Raw genomic sequence first — 16,145 nt, 5'->3', positions numbered from 1 at the left:
ATCAGCACATAATCAGAATTAATCACATGAATGCGTTCATTGATTCTTTCTGCCCATCCTCGCAAAGAGCGGCATTTCACATTCTGCACCATTTTTACTAGAAACTGGATAATGGAAAAGCATTTTATTATATAAAAGAAACAATTTCATAAATTATGTTACACCATATTAAAATATGTTTATTCTTATAATGTTGCTCTCTGGAATACTTGATACTGATTGGTCATTCATGGCATTCTCAGAATTTTTTCAGATCATATATCTGAAAATAAAAAATCTATAAATTGCACAGTATTTAAGCTGCTATTTAAATGAGCTGTTTTAAGTGTTATTGAATGCACAATTCCATATATGTCAACAATAAAAATCATTTTGATCAGGGCTGCTGATTTTTAAAATGTAAAAAAACCATCATGTTTATAGCTAAATATCGAATCAAAATTGCTGCATAAATATTGTGCAGGTTTCCTCTCCATTGTAGAATTGGACAGAATTTGTTTTCTTTTATGATATTGTTAGAAATTGACTTTACATCATGGCTTCTTTTTGCAATTAGATCTCTACATTTATCTCTCGCATTTGTTTCTGATATTTATTTCATGAACATTTACTTTACCGTTGTCCATCGACTTGGACGGAAGTCAAAATGAAAGTACAAAGGGAGTTTTTTTTTCTTTTCTTTTTTCAAGAACTGAATGAATACAGGTCTGTTTTAAGTAGAAGCTGTATTTTGTATAACTTCATGTGACCTACTGTATTCCTGTTTTCTCTCCAAATAATCCGGTCACCAAGGCTAAAACATGCACAGTATGCAACTGCAGCCAAACCAGTGAGCGACTGTGTGTCCCTCTTCTCTTCTTTGATGTGAGAGCTGAGGAATGGGGTTAAGTTGTGTTAAAGAATGTGAGGAAATCATAATGAGGCGGACTCTCAGGGAGCGGAAGCGTCAGTGAGCCCTAATTAATGGAGGCAGAGACACTCCTAAAGTCTCCCATTCAGCGCTTCACAATGGGCATCTCTCTGAAGCAGAACCTGCGGTGGAATATTAAAGAAATGAATGAAAACGGGCGCAAATGCCGGACTTTCTGCCACCCCCGCCCCACCTCCCGTTCCTTTGGCACCCTGGTTCTCATTGTGTGCCTGTTCTCGAGTGTCTCCTCCAATCTTCCAGGGGAGTCCCATTGAGCGCAATCTGCTTCAGAAGATCCAGCCGTGCCGTTTTGTAAATATGGCCCCGGACAATACACACAAAAGAAAGGCACATTGCCAACAAGTATCCAATTTGGTGCTTAAAAAAATGTTAACTCCTCAAGCTCCCCTTGATTCTTAGCCGAGGCACGACGTGAAGAGTGACAGTGCCGTCGATGCAGAGGTCGAGGGGTATTTGAGAGGGGTGGCTGGAGAAGTGTGGACCCACCTGTCACTGATTATCCCTCCTGTTAAAGGGTTTAGTCTTGACCTCTCCTCCTCCTATCTGCCCCTCACCACTAATCTGTTCATTAACCACCAGCAACAAAGACTAAGAGTTTTGAAGGAGTCAGTGCAATGTGGCAGTAGCCAAGACATGTGTATGTGGGAAATATGAACACTGAATCTGTGTGTAACCGTGAATGTGGCCCACCAAAGCGCTAGTTGTGAATGGCTACATCTTTCTAGCAATGTATGGCTTCATTTGGTCCTGTGTTACTAGTTTGTTCCTGTGCTTTTTTAACCATGTGGAGAGCGATAATTGGCAGAACATCACCTTTGACCCCTACTGTATTATGGTGGGCCTACGACCGAAGAACATTTTGAAGGCTTCTGAAATGCCAAGAGGCTTCATTATTGTTGGAGATCAAAGTCCAGTGCTTTGTTTAAAACAATGCTATGTGTTAAGTGAAATTACAGAATGTATTTTGTGAAAATATTACTTGGAAATGGCCATTTATAGTACATTTTTAGAATTATGTCTTTCCTACAGAAACTGTGCTAGTATAATGAACAAAAAAACTCTTTAATATCTCACTTGTTTCTCCTAGACTACAATAACATTCATTGGAGAACAAAGACCTTTTGATTCTGTCTCCAGCTTCAAAGATTTTCTTCTTTTTTTTACAGAAAGTCAATCGGATTTATAATGCTGCCCTAAGCCACCTCTCTCGTTAGTTGGTAAAATTCGACTAATTAAAATTAATGTTTTACTTTGATTTTGATAGAATTTTCTAACATTCTTACTGCTGAATGTAGTTATTTTGACATTTATATGGCAGAGCCATTGTCCAAGAGTAAGTAAACCTCCAAGTCCAAACGGAAAAAGGTATATTGTTGAGCAATTATTTCAGTTAAGGCTCACGACTATTATTATTATTATTTATAAGAGACAATTATTGTTCCACAGAAAAAAGTAAGTCAGTTGTGGAATGACATGAGGGTTAGTAAATGATGATAATATTTGGAAAAAAAATTTAAAATGGGTGAACTATCCTTTTTCTATCCTTTTTTTCTGAGTTTGTGTTGTGTTCCAAAAATAAATGTTGTTAAATATCTGGGAAAATGGAGTCATAGGTAGCATGTCAAAGCAGTTATTGCCATGTTAATTCACTAGGAAGCTGTAAAAGTCAGTTAGTTGTGCATTTATTAGTTTGTGACAGGCATAAAGACATGTAGATTAATTCATGACCCCAAGAAAAATTGGACAACAATTACTGCCAAACGTGTCTGTCAGAGCATAAAAGTAAAGGTAGCAAAAAGATGACAAGAAAACATGCTCAATTCATTATACGTATTAATGAAGTTCTGCTTGATTACTTGTATGTGACATTCAACGCCTTAGCGTTTTTTTTTCACCTGACATAATGGACACTCACATGTAAATAATTGAATCCTCAATGATTAAGCATACTAACATTTTGAGTTTTATTAATGTCCTCTCTGATAGGTCTAGTAATTAAACGCGGTGCAGTCGTTGGTCATAATTAAACTTAAGCATCTCAAGGTTTGACCTTTTCGCCTCTGACCCACAGTTAAAGCAAATGTAATGACTCAGAGAAACTCATTTGTAAAGGCATATTGAGGTGACCTTTTAGTGGCATAGGACAGAGGTTTTATAAGGTTTCTCTTGAATTCAGTTTGAACACATTTCATTCAAGCTTTGGAACAAAGATTCCTTTTCTGTACCACTTGCATATATCTCAATATCTACTAAAACTCTTACATAAAGAAAACAATTTAAAACTACATTATCATTTAACAGTTATTGTTTTAAAAAAATCTATTTTAAAAAAAGTTTAATAATAATGAAAATATTTAAATATATTATTATATAAAAATATATTTTGATATGCTAATACACACACACACTAATTGGCCACTTTATTAGGTACACCTTGCTAGTGCCGGGTTGAAACCCCTTTTGCCTTCAGAAGAACTGCCTTAATTCTTTGTGGCATAGATTCAACAAGGTGCTGGAAACATTCCTCAGAGATTTTGGTCCATATTAACATGATAGCATCACACAGGTGCTGCAAATTTGTCGGCTGTACATCTAAGCGAATTGTTTACACCAAATTCTGACCCTACCATTCGAATGCCACAGCAGAAATCGAGACTCATCAGACTAGGCTACCCTTTTCTATTCTATTGACCAATGTTGGTGAGCCTGTGCAAATTGTAGCCTCAGTTTCCTGTTCTTATCTGACAATAGTGGCACCGGTGTATGTTCTGCTGCTGTAGTCCATCTGAACCTCTTCAGAGATGCTCTTCTGCAGACCTCGGTTGTAATGAGTGGTTATTTGAGTTACTGTTGCCTCTCTATCAGCTCCAACCAGTCTGCCTATTCTCATCTGGCATCAACAAGGCATTTTAGCCAAAAGAACTCCTGCTCTCTGGATATTCTTTTTCTGACCATTCTCTGTAAACCCTAGAGATGGTTGTGCATGAAATTCCCAGTAGACCAGCAGTTTCTGAAATACTCTGACTAGCCCGTCTAGCACCAACAACCATGCCACGTTCAAAGTCACTTAAATCACATTTCTTCCCCATTCTGATGCTCAGTTTGAACTTCAGCAGATCGTCTTGACCATGTCTACATGCTTAAATGCATTGAGTTGCCGCCATGTGATTCGTTGATTAGATATTTAGATACATACACTGTATAAAATTACATGATCAATAAGTTATGACAACATGTTTTTACATTGCTTTAACTCATCAAAATAAGTTAACTTTACACAAGTTACACAAGATTCAACAACATTTTTAAGTCACTTTAATGTAATTTAAGTTGAAATGACTGAAACATTTAAGTTGATTGTGCTTACAAATTTACGGCAGCAACTTTTTTTTTACAGTGTGCATTCAAAGTGTATTGTTCAAATGTTTTAAAATCAAAACAAACGTTTTGTTTTACTCTCCCACTAATTCTAAAGTATCATTTGAATTCTTGAAGGTAAAACTTACAAATGAGTACTGCCTTGAATCCTACAGCACTGACGTGTTTCCTCCATTTCTTCTCATTCCATCGGTCCAGTAAACAACATCTGCCATTCCATTTGCCCACCTTACACTGTAACCTCTGTCTAGTATAGTTAAGTGAATGCACAATGGAGGGTAATGATCTTCTACTAATGTCTGCTATTACCAGCACTCTCACAGTGATAGATTAGAGCAGATACCTTGTATATTTTCTCAAGGCCGCTGTTGTCTAATGTGCTTGCATTGATGTTTTTCATAGAATGTTTTGCTTTTTGCTCTTTTTTTTTCTGTTGTTTATTTAAGGTTTTAATCAATGAACTGAATTAGGATGCTTGCCGATGGTAGGATGCTTGCGAGCTGTACTCAGAGGACATCTATTTTTTTCTTACATTATAGGCTTGGGCTGTGTTAAGCTGTTGATAAAGATAATTGCCCTCGACCCCCGGATGCATTTGCTTTATAAGTATGCCACTGTGGCCAAGCCGTATATATTAGCCTCTTACATGCAGATCAGGGCTGGATCAATATGACACTACATCCTGACCCCGAGACCTCGGGTCAATTCCCCTTAAATCAGTGCACTCAGAATTAGCCGTCATCAACCTCTGTTAATGGAGATGCCTCATCAATGCCGGTGAACTGAATGGCAGTGGCTTTTTTTGCTTTGTTGCAAGCCAGGGCTTGTTATGTGTACTTGTGGCCTTCCTTGAATTCTTAGTTTACATATGAATTCTGAATTAGAATTTTTTTCTTTTTAATTTGCATGGCAGTTCAGTTTAAAGGGTTAGTTCACCCAAAAATGTAAATTCTGTCAAACCCGTAAGGGTCATCTTTGAAAGACAAATAAAGGTATTTTAATGAAATCTAAGAGATTTCGGTCCCTCCATTGACAGTCCACGCAACTACCACTTTGAACTTCACAGGGTTCATAAAGAGATCGTAAAAACTAATCCAATTATGAATTAATCAATGAATTAATTCACATATAAATATCCATCAACGCACACATCAGTTATGGGAAACGGAAGTTCAAGAATGCTTGCTTGACGTGCGAGAACCAATGAGGTTCATTCTAGTGTGATACGGATTATGCAGCATCAAGCAAGTACGGTTGAGCTTCTGTTTATGTTTGCTGATCAATGATTATATGTGAATAATAGCCTAAATTCAATCTGTTCATCATTTAAAGTGACCGAGTCTCTTCAAAAACATTTGACTAAACCACTCAATCCAAATAAATCTATTACGATCTATTTATGAACTTTTTGAAGTGACAAAGTGGTAGTTGCATTGACTCAGATCTCTCAGATTTAATTTAAATTATGTTAATTTGTGTTTCGAAGATGAACGAAAGTCTTACGGATTTGGAACAACACGAGGATGAGTAATTGAAGACTTTTTTTTTCTTTTCTTTTTTTGGTGAACTAACCTTTTAAGTGGGATCTATGTCTCGTCTCAGAATTTTTGTATCCACAAATATTATACAAATATTTTCATTGTGCATGGCTTCAAGCATTTCCTTGGGGAAGTAATATTAAATTCAAAATATGATGGGCTCTTTGAACTCATTTACTCATGGTTACTGTTTAATCCACGGGCGTTTCATTTACACTGGTGAGTAGGAGCAGTCTGAGGGATATTGTTTCCCTGAGGAGATCATTGACTAAAACACTTTGCATTCCATTCACTGTATGTAAGTTATTTTCAGAGGTTATAACCCAGAGCCGCTGAAGGAGGACACGATTGCCTTTATGGTCCAAACTCGTTTTCAAGTTTCCTGTCCTTTTTCAACTGGTACCTCTTGGTATTTCCCTCAGATTAAATATTTTACCGTTCTTCAAGAGTTTTTTAAATTTTATTTCTTTCACTTTAAAAATAAAATGTAACATTTTAAAAGCCATCTGCATTCTCATTGCATTTGATCAACAAGTACACAGGATTATTCCGGCCTCACTGCTAGAATTCCCCGCAGGTGAAGAGATCTGAGAGCACCCATGCGGACCCTGCTGATGCTAAAACTGACCATCACAATCCCAGGCAGCTCCGGCCACAGCTGAGACTTTAACTGAGCAGCACAAACTGTTTTCCCAACAAAGGGATTGGCTCAAACAAATGTCATAAGCCTTTAATGAGAGAGCTGATCTCACTAAAACCTACTTCTATTCAAAGGCCCTATAGCCATTGGAGTCACTGAGACTAAACAGAGGCTCTCTCTCTTAGGAACCCACTGCAGCCAAGCCACATGACAATGCAGGTCAATTAATTGGTTAAAAAAAGTGGGAATCCAATTAATGTGTATCAAGCTGGCATTTTTGCATGATGATAGCTCATTAGTGGGGGTGTTTTGCTGGATTATCCCCCCCTCATTAAAAGGCTGTCTCTCTCAGTAGGGCTTTAGGCAGCAGGGAGGGGATTCTTTATGCAACAGGTCTGAAACAAAAACTCTATGTTATCCTCATTTAATGGATTTAACGGTGTTGAATTTTTAAATGGCTTGGGCAGATGCCTTTTGACAGGGTGCTGTGATTCACATTCACTTTCACACAGTTCCTAAATTGGGCATTTTCCATTTAGTGAAAAAGTGAAAGCAAAACTTTAGTGTACTTTTACCTGTAAATAGTAGGCTACTACGCAGGATTTTGAGAGTAAAAAAAAGTGTGGAATTTAAAATAAAATAAAATATCCAGCAAAATACATGTATTTTATTTGTTCATCTTTTTGACGTCCCAACATGGAATGCTACTATAAAAAATACAGACACTTACCAATAAACTGCAAACCACTGAATACACAACATATTGAAAAGAATTGGTGTAAAAAACACTTTCAAATTTGAAAATTGCTTATAAATTTCACCATTAATTACACAGAAAGAGCAGAAAGTAACTAAACATGAAATGGTAAAAAGACTGAAATAGTGTTTTCGTTTAAAACTCACTCCAATCATCTTAGTTTCATTTACCATTTTTTACAGTGTAGTATTGTACCATATACTGTACTGTCAAATTTATGCTACATATATATTGTCAATTATAATGACACACATTTCATGATTGCCCATTTTGGGTATTTTTCAACATGGAAAAAAACACCTAAAATGAAAATGTTCACATTTTGCTCAGTTGTTTTTAGTTTGTCTCTGAGCAGAAGATGGATATCCTTGCCATACTTGTGTAGAATAACTTCACTTTAATCTTGTTTGAGGCAAAATTTCAAGTGGAGTGTGTCTAGTTGTTTCCGAGATTACTTCATCTTTCTCTCTGAAGCCACTTCCGCCTTTGTCCTCTGGCATTCAATGTCCCATTACCCTTCACAAGCAGCTAGTTTCTGCTGTTTGCCCGGTGCTTTCCACTGAGGCCAGTGTGTAGGAATGCCTTTTCTTTTCTCTCATCGCTGCCCTCCTTTACAAACTCTGATTAATTGATGACTGTCTCTAGCGTGGACCATTTGCCATATTCACTGCCAGAAGGAAATTGTATTTTTGTTTTTAAATAACTTTCAATTATAAAACTTTTAAGGTAGCCTGTTCTTGTTTGGGTCAAGTGTTTTTTTGGCTCAGTTTTTTTTTTTTTTGGGGGGGAAAATCCCATGTTTGTGTCATGTGACATGTTCAGGGAACTGTGAGAAGGACAGTTAGTCCAAAGTCACGCTGTGTTGGGAAGTTACTGATCTTGGGCACATGATCTAGGTCACCAGGACTGGGTTTAAAGTATAGAGTACCCGCTTGTTCTCAGAAATGGTGAAAAAATGGGTTGTGTTCTGTGTACTCTCATGTAAGCTACCGTCACCCGTGCATCAAGTCACACCCATAATTGTACATTCATAATTGTTTTAATTAGTTTTGAGTTCCTTTTCCCATTTTCCCCTATTTTCCCATCATGTTCAACAAACAATCAGTTATCAAATCAAATTGCTTCCAATGGTTTATAATTGAAGTCGGTAATTATAGCCTTAGAACATTTAAAAGTAGTTTTGTATATTTGATATGTGCCCTGAACACTATGCAAAATATAAAATGGAGTGTCTATTTCATGAGGGTATCAAAGTTTAGATTAATTCAGCCTCAAGTCATGGCAAATGTTAATTGTCAACGAGTAATGATGAAGTGAAAAAAATAATTAGGAATATGTTAATCATAGTATTTACTATGCAACCCAAAGCATCCTAATTTTAGCCTTGGATTCCACTGAATGTTTTTTTTCCCCAGTCTAATGCATATTTGGTCATTATTGAAAATGTATAATGTGATGGAATGTTGTACACCAATCTATTTTGACAGAAAGTAAGCTTTTTGGTGTGTTTGTGCTGTAGCAATTGAACAGAGTCTGACACATCACAGCATAAAAGACTATGCATTTATGCACAGCATAACACACTTATTTTGCTTCTATTACTTCCTGTCTAATCCTTGAGGTCAAACATAGAGCATCAACACATGGCACAATTACATTTGTGAAATGATTTTGCTTTTCTTTTTTCCCTTATACTAAGAATTAGACCATTTATCCAATTACCAAACAAAAGAAGTGATTGTAAATGCCAAGCTCATGTAATGAAGTGGATGCTTGATATGTTATTTCATGTTTTCCCATATTTAAGAACAGATATACTATTCCCTCTACATTCATTACATTTAAAATGCTGTAGAAAGAATGTCTTTGTGATTTCTTTTCATGGATAGTATAAAGTCATGAAAAAAAATCTTTAAAAGAAAGATTCAGTAAAAACAAACTTTTTATGTTGTAAATGCTTTTTATTTATTTTTGGCAATATTTTCCTTTCATTCATCTCCTAATCATCTATTCTGTGCAGCCAGGTGTATACATTGACAAATGTTTCCAACAGTAGGCATTTACCTAGCGTAGATAAAGAATGTAAAACGTTTCCAATACATTCAGCATTAGGCAAATCTATAAATGAAGAGGTTTTTCCCTCTCTGAAACACTTTGACAAATATTAAAGTTATTGTTTTACGAATATTAAAGTTATAAGACACTACTCTCGCAAATCTAGTAAATGTAAACACTTTACAATAATGTCCCATTAGTTAATGTTAGTTAATGCTTTACATTTGTTACAGTATTTATTTATATTTGTTAACATATTAGTTAAAAAAAATACAACTGTTCATTGTTAATTTATGTTAACTCGGGTCCATTAAATGAGATTAACGGAAACAACTTTTGATTTTTATAAGGTATTAGTAAAAAAAACATTAACTAAGATAAGAGTATTTTTAATCGTTAGTTCATGTTAACTAATGTTAACAAATGGAACCCTATTGTAAAGTCTTGCTGTTATTTTTGCTTTTCATCCTCTAACAAAGTCTCCTTTTCATTCTGATTGAATCTTGCTTCTGGTGGTGTTTCAGACCCTCTGGTGTTTTATATGCTGATAAAACATTTTTTTTTTGTGATTTTGTCTTAATGTTTGGAGGATTTTAATGTTTCGGCAGCTTTCATTTTGCTTGCAAACGCAATAGACATGTAAAGTTTTAATGGGCTGCATCCCACCTATTGCCTTACAGATTGGTTGGGTTATAACCCTCACTGTTATTTAAGCACTGTTTTAACTACAAGACTGTATGTTACCATAAGAGCGTATCCGTTTCGAAATCAGTTTAGACTCTAGCAGCGAGTCTAACAGTAGCCGTGGGGTTAAATCCTTTTCATTCATTCCCTGTAATATACTGAAACACAGTACAGTACGGCAGTGCATCGGGGAGTTTGATTTCAAGCAGATACTGACCCCAACAATGAACAGATTTAATCTGATTAGAAAGCGGCAGTCCCTGTAAAGCAGGGTGCTTGTGCGGGACCAGCCAGTGAGTTTACCCACTCATGCCATCTGTTAAGAGGCTGCTCCAAAGTTCAGCTTGGATTCACAAGCCCCAGGAGTTCTACCAGCTTGCTTACTTCTCCTGTCCGCTGGATCGTGGCGCGTGTGCGTATGTGTGTGGGTTATGTTTGTATGTGTGTACTTGTGTTCACGTGTGCATGTCTGGACCCACCTCTGCTCCACATACCAAACCGATTGTCCCTGCATTCACACAGGCAGGTAGGAGACTGGCTGTCTTCAGAACAGGGTAAGCCTACCGTAATATAGCAATCTGTAGAACATTTCAACCACAGTAACACATATTAGGGTTATTCTGAGAAAGTTTCGCTTTAGTCGCTTTCGGTGTGTTTTTTTGTTTGTTTTTTGTTTCTCAGGTGTTCAAATGAATGAAACTTTTCACTCTGGCTTTGAAAATCCGCTTTGTTTTTGGCCTTAAGTGCAAAAAGTCAAAGCAAAGTCTCTCTGGCTCTCATTCTCTGATGTATAGCGCCACCATCATGCTCAGACTGACTAATGAAATCTGTGACAATGCATTAAGGCCGTATACTCTGTTTCAAGTCAAGTTGAGCCTTTGCCCTCGTTTTTATTTCCTTAGCTAGATTTACAGGCTCTGACATTATTTCATTTCTGGCTGAATTTATAATGCACTAGAAACAGTGACTGACTTTTATTTTGGAACTCTTTCAAGAGAAGTGACGCATGCACAGAACAAAATATATACTATAGATTATTCTTTTGCCAGAATATTTTTGAAATATGATTGTTATTTACACTTTTTAAGCAGCAACCTAGATGCAATTCACTACATTAACTATGAAATCATTTACTTTACATGGAGGATTGCTTTGGAGGCTACAGATAGGGTTTGAATTATGAGTCTGTCCTGGAAAAAATGTCTGGATCACGTTAATAAATCAGAATGGATCTAAAACTGTTATGTCTATTTTATCTCTTGTACATACTGTACAAGGTAGTACTGTCTTATATATATATATATATATATATATATATATATATATATATATATATATATAGAAAACACTTAAAATTAGCACATTAGGCTCATGATTTACCTCTTATATCTTGGATTCCTTCGACTCTCCCCTGGGTTTTTGGGTTAATAGATAACCGCAAACAGCTTGTTGAAAAATGATTTAGTTTGACCCATAAAATCATTAAAAGTCTAGCCGTACCCATACATACTTTACTATTGAAATGCTTTGGGGTTGTGTGATTGAATTTCTGACCTTTATGTGAAATGAGCATGAGGGTTTTTTCTATATTGCCGTGGAGACAAAGCTCTCAACTTGACTCCTGTAATATGCAGTGTTTAGAAGATAAGAGTGGCCATTTTAGACACACCGTTTATGAATGTTGTGCTTCTTGTGGCAGATACATTTTGGAGGAATTAATAAAAAAAATTATGTATATTATTTAGTTTTAAATGATAAATTATATAAATTAAATTGTATTATATCAATTTTATATGTATTGTATAATTTATTTATTTAAACTTCAGGCTCTAATTTTCACTTTTAAAGAAAAACATTTGGATAAATATCTTTGTTTTCCAATTTTAAGTTTTTGCATTATGGCACTGTTGTACACGTTTAGTTTTTGATCGTGTGAAATGATGATAATAAGATCATTCTTGTGGAATATAGAAAAGAGTTTGTGAGTTCATTTGGTTAAGTGTGAGCCACTGGATTGAAGTGTTGAGGGTATGACTGTATAGGAGACGGGATGGCGGGGAAAGTTCGGAGAGAAACCTGGCAGGGCCCGCCAATCAATCGCAAAGTTCACATTAAAAAGTGCTGACAGCAGTGGGAGAGAGAGTTCCCACTTTCATCTAGCGCGAGACCTCCGGCTAACCTTCACGTCACACTTTTCCTCTCAAGACCTTCTTTCTTTATTAAATTGTGTTGCATCCCACGGTGGAATTCAAGGCACCGCCTGCTTTGTCACTTATCACAAAACTTTTGACTCCTTGCATTTTTCATATGAAAAACAATTCACATGATAGCCTTGAACCGGGGGCCTTCTTTTTGTCTTTGTACAGCCCACACACGCCACTCCAGTTCAAAACCCCTTTGCTTAATTGAGTTTGCTGATCAAAAGCTAAAATCTCTACTGTAGATATATTTAAAAAAATTAGTGTATGTGTTTACTACAGATTTTTTTAATACATTTTTTTTTTCTTTTCCGTCCGGTACACCGCAGAATTAGTTTGTCTGGTTTGAGTTGTTTTATATCCTAGTCTAATTTCCCAGTTCTTCAGTTAAATGTGACTAAAGGGAAGAACCAACAAGAAAATCTATCAATCGGTGTGGTATTATGGTTTATTTTTTATAAAGTTTGGTATTTATTTTTAAAGGTGAGCTTGTCTCTTGCTTTTATGTACTTTACAAAGTCTGGATCTAGAATTTATAGCATTTATAAAAAAAAAGAAAAAAAAGATAATGACCTACAAAGGATGTTACTAACAGAAATTGAATGACAGTTGAAATAAAGTCCAGTATTATAAATGTATATAGTATATATAAAGTATTGTAAATGTGGCTTATTTAATTCTAACACGTCTTTTGGCAGTTCAATTCAAGACATTAAATATTGATATGTGATGCATTATAATTTTTAATGAAAAATGTTTTCAGCTTATTTAGATGCCAGATAACTTTTTTGGCCAATATGTTTTTTTTTTTTTGTTTTTTTTTTTCTTTAAAAAACAATAATGTACATGTAGCCCACAACAACAGAACTGATTTCAGCATTCATCCAAAAACATGCATTGAAGTTCAGCCTTAGACGCTAAAGGCCGTGATCTGCAGGAGAAGCTGGTTACCGGCCTACAACTCCTGGTTACACAAAAATGAGCAAAACACAGTCTTTTGCTGCCCCTTAAGGCTGTATGGAGGGATGTATCTTTTTTTATCTTTTTTTAATTTATTTTTTTATACAAGGACTAGTAGTTCTGTTCATTTACTTAAGCTTCAAAACAATAAAACGACATAGTGAGTGCTATTGTTAATCTTACCAAATATGCAAATACATTTATTATTTTAAAATAAATTACTGAAACCTTACCTCAGTATCACAGACAAGTACCCACAGTGCTAAACTGATTCATATATGATTTGAAGAGATGGTGATTCCAGCAGAAAAGTGCTGTGTTATATACTTTTCAGGTCAGTTATTAACAGGAAACGTGTGTAAAGTTTTGTTTTTGTCAAGGGTCAGATGAGCCTTTGCTAATACATTATTTGTTAATTTATTTGTAATGGATTTTTTTTCTAACTTGATCCTCGATTGTGTTTTTGTCATATATACTGCCTAAAAATGCATTATCCACGTAAATATTCAAATTAAAGCTAGAATTTGGGCCAGTGTTTTGGCAAAAGGAAATGTCTGGTGTGACAGGAGATACTGCCATCAGGTGGTGTAAATACGCTACAGCAACAAAACTATATTGCACATACAGGACTTTTCAGGATTACGTATTGTTATGCTAAATTTATAGTTAAAATGTTAAATGTGCATTGTTCTTATGTCGATTTTATACAGATATTTTTAATTTAGTTATTTATGTATTAAATTGATGAGTGCTTTTAAATCAATGCGTTTCATAAGTTACATTCTTTTAAAAAAGAAAATCACCATAAATCGTTATACAGTGTACTTTATTTAACATGGCTCATCTTATTACTCGAGATGATTTTTGTATATCTCCACATGTTTGGTTTGAGTGGCTTTGAGTGACAGAAATAAACAAATTCAGAACATTTCAGATATATATTTGACTTAAGCGCACATTTCCTCTGCCAGAACTGAACCTCAGTGCACTTAACCTTGCTTCAACTTCAGTGAGACGGTCACTTTAGTCTTGTTACCTGTAAAAAAATTCTTCTTTTTCTTTATTTTCCCTGAGCCCCACTACAAGCTGTCAAGTCCACACAAAGGAAGGAAGTAGGATATTAAGTTGCTGAGCTTTGCTTGTGGGCTGTGTTTATTTGCTGTGTCAGAGACTGAGAGATTACACTGTTTATATGTGGGGTGGCTGGAATCTGGTCAGGTGTCTCCTCAGGGCTAAAGTGGCAGGTCGGGAGCTACAGATGCACTGTTGACACCGGTATTAAGAATGAAAGTTTGACTGGAGACTATTCACTGCGAGTAAGTGGCTGCCATCAATCATTCTGGGAAAAATGGTCATATACACTCAAAGTCTAGGGCTGTTTGTGGCGGGAGAAACAAGATCCTGCTTTTGAAAGAGAGCTTGCGAGATACAATATTTGTTTTCATAACATGCCCTCTGAAAAATGTTTTAGTATTAGTTAAGCAGCATTGAAACGACATAGTAATAGGCTGTAGCTTTATTTATTTATACGGGTGGGTTTATGTTTAAAAGTCCATTTCTCTGTAGACACACACACATACCTTAAATTCTTGACTATAAAAAGTTTTTGAATATTTCCACTGCTTTTTCCCAGGAAGAAAAGGTATAGTTCATTGAACACACTGACCTTTTGACCCAATAGCAGGGCATGTTGTCACACTATATTGGGTAAGATGTTACAATGGAACTTGCTATTAAAAAGCCTATTACAGGCTTGTCAACAAACTTAAAACAGCAATTATTATTAAACACAAAGCAATTAATATAACAAAGAAAATTTAAAGTACCATACAAAATATCAAACCTTAGTTAAACACGTGGCAACTTGAATTGGCATGCATATAAGGTCTATTTAAAAATGTTCATATCCCCTTTTGCCACTTAAAATGTAGCTTATGTTTGCAGCAATAAATAAATAAATACTGTAATTAAATACTAAATATGTTTTTGAAAGAAACATGTTTTATTAAAATCTGAAACAATACTCTAGCTTCTATTGGCCTATTATTACACAAAATAATCAAAAAAAGACATCTTTCCTCTATCGTTGTCGCGGCATCATCAGAAGCTAAAAATGGCCAGTTGCCCAGGCCTGCTGTCATTGGAATTTGATTGATTACCATAAAAAAAAAATATATATTGCTGACTGTGTAGAAAGTTGATCCTGTAGACCGGAACCCATGTGAAAAATTGGGGGATATATCTGTACATCTGACTTATTGTCTTCAGGAGCAAAAACACAGTTAGCAACCTTACAGTCATTCCTGCTGCCGTTCATAACCTGAGGCAGTATAAACAGTGGAAGTGCTCGGATATTCTCCCTCAGTCCTGGCTCCACTGTCTCACTGATGGGAATAGATGGAGGTTTTTGCTTACGGTATTGAGATGGTATCAGAATGAATACAAATGTCTATATGCGTTGTTTTCGAATCGTCAGCAAGGCACATGCAAGTCTTCAAGGTCAAAGAGGATGCCTGTTTTTGAAGGCGTAATTCGCCGTACATCTTATTGAATTGCTGTATTCTTGCTTTATGTCACAGAAACGGAATAATTTAACTTGGCAAGTGCTTTTGAAAGTGGCATAGCACACTGTGAAAGAGGGAAAGAAACAAAGGCATTAGTTGAAGGAGATTTCCTCTTCTAACTCATTTCATGTCATTTCATTGTATTTCTTTCTTAATTAAAACAGTCACGAGTTTCACTGAGCTGGATATCAAAGCTTGCGACATTTGGAAATGGACTTGGTGGAGTGTGCTTTCTTACATGTCAGGGAACTTTACAACTTGTGCACTGACATTCCCTGTGAAAGGGGAACTAAACTTCTGATTTTCCCATTATCAATCCCTTAGGACTGTCGCATGTCAATGTACACACCAATTAGGGTCTGATTTTGCTTTGATTTGGGGACAACAGCTGCAACATGTTAATGTCCGTGACAGGAAAGGAAAGAAAAAATGTCCCAAGA

The 16,145-nt window shown here is 35.8% G+C and overlaps 1 protein-coding gene across 3 annotated transcripts in view; it reads left to right on the top strand.

The window, feature by feature from the left end:
* The window catches only part of cdhr1a (cadherin-related family member 1a), a 112,284-nt gene that overhangs the window by 60,270 nt on the left and 35,869 nt on the right, over window positions 1-16,145 (top strand). For 2 of the 3 annotated variants that reach the window (XM_082153202.1, XM_082153205.1), the window contains exon 1: window positions 5,271-10,537. The exons of the other annotated variant lie outside the window; for it this stretch is intronic. In XM_082153202.1, coding sequence (XP_082009328.1) covers window positions 10,402-10,537 — 136 coding nt within the window. In that variant the 5' untranslated portion in view covers window positions 5,271-10,401. Of the gene's footprint in view, window positions 1-5,270; window positions 10,538-16,145 lie in introns of those variants that run through there. 3 annotated transcript variants of the gene reach the window in all.

The sequence above is a fragment of the Leuciscus leuciscus genome, assembly GCF_965113295.1.
Source record: "Leuciscus leuciscus genome assembly, chromosome: 22".
Lineage (NCBI taxonomy): Eukaryota > Metazoa > Chordata > Actinopteri > Cypriniformes > Leuciscidae > Leuciscus > Leuciscus leuciscus.
The sequence above is the reverse complement of the archived record's forward strand: the minus strand, read 5'-3'. Positions and strand labels throughout refer to the sequence as shown.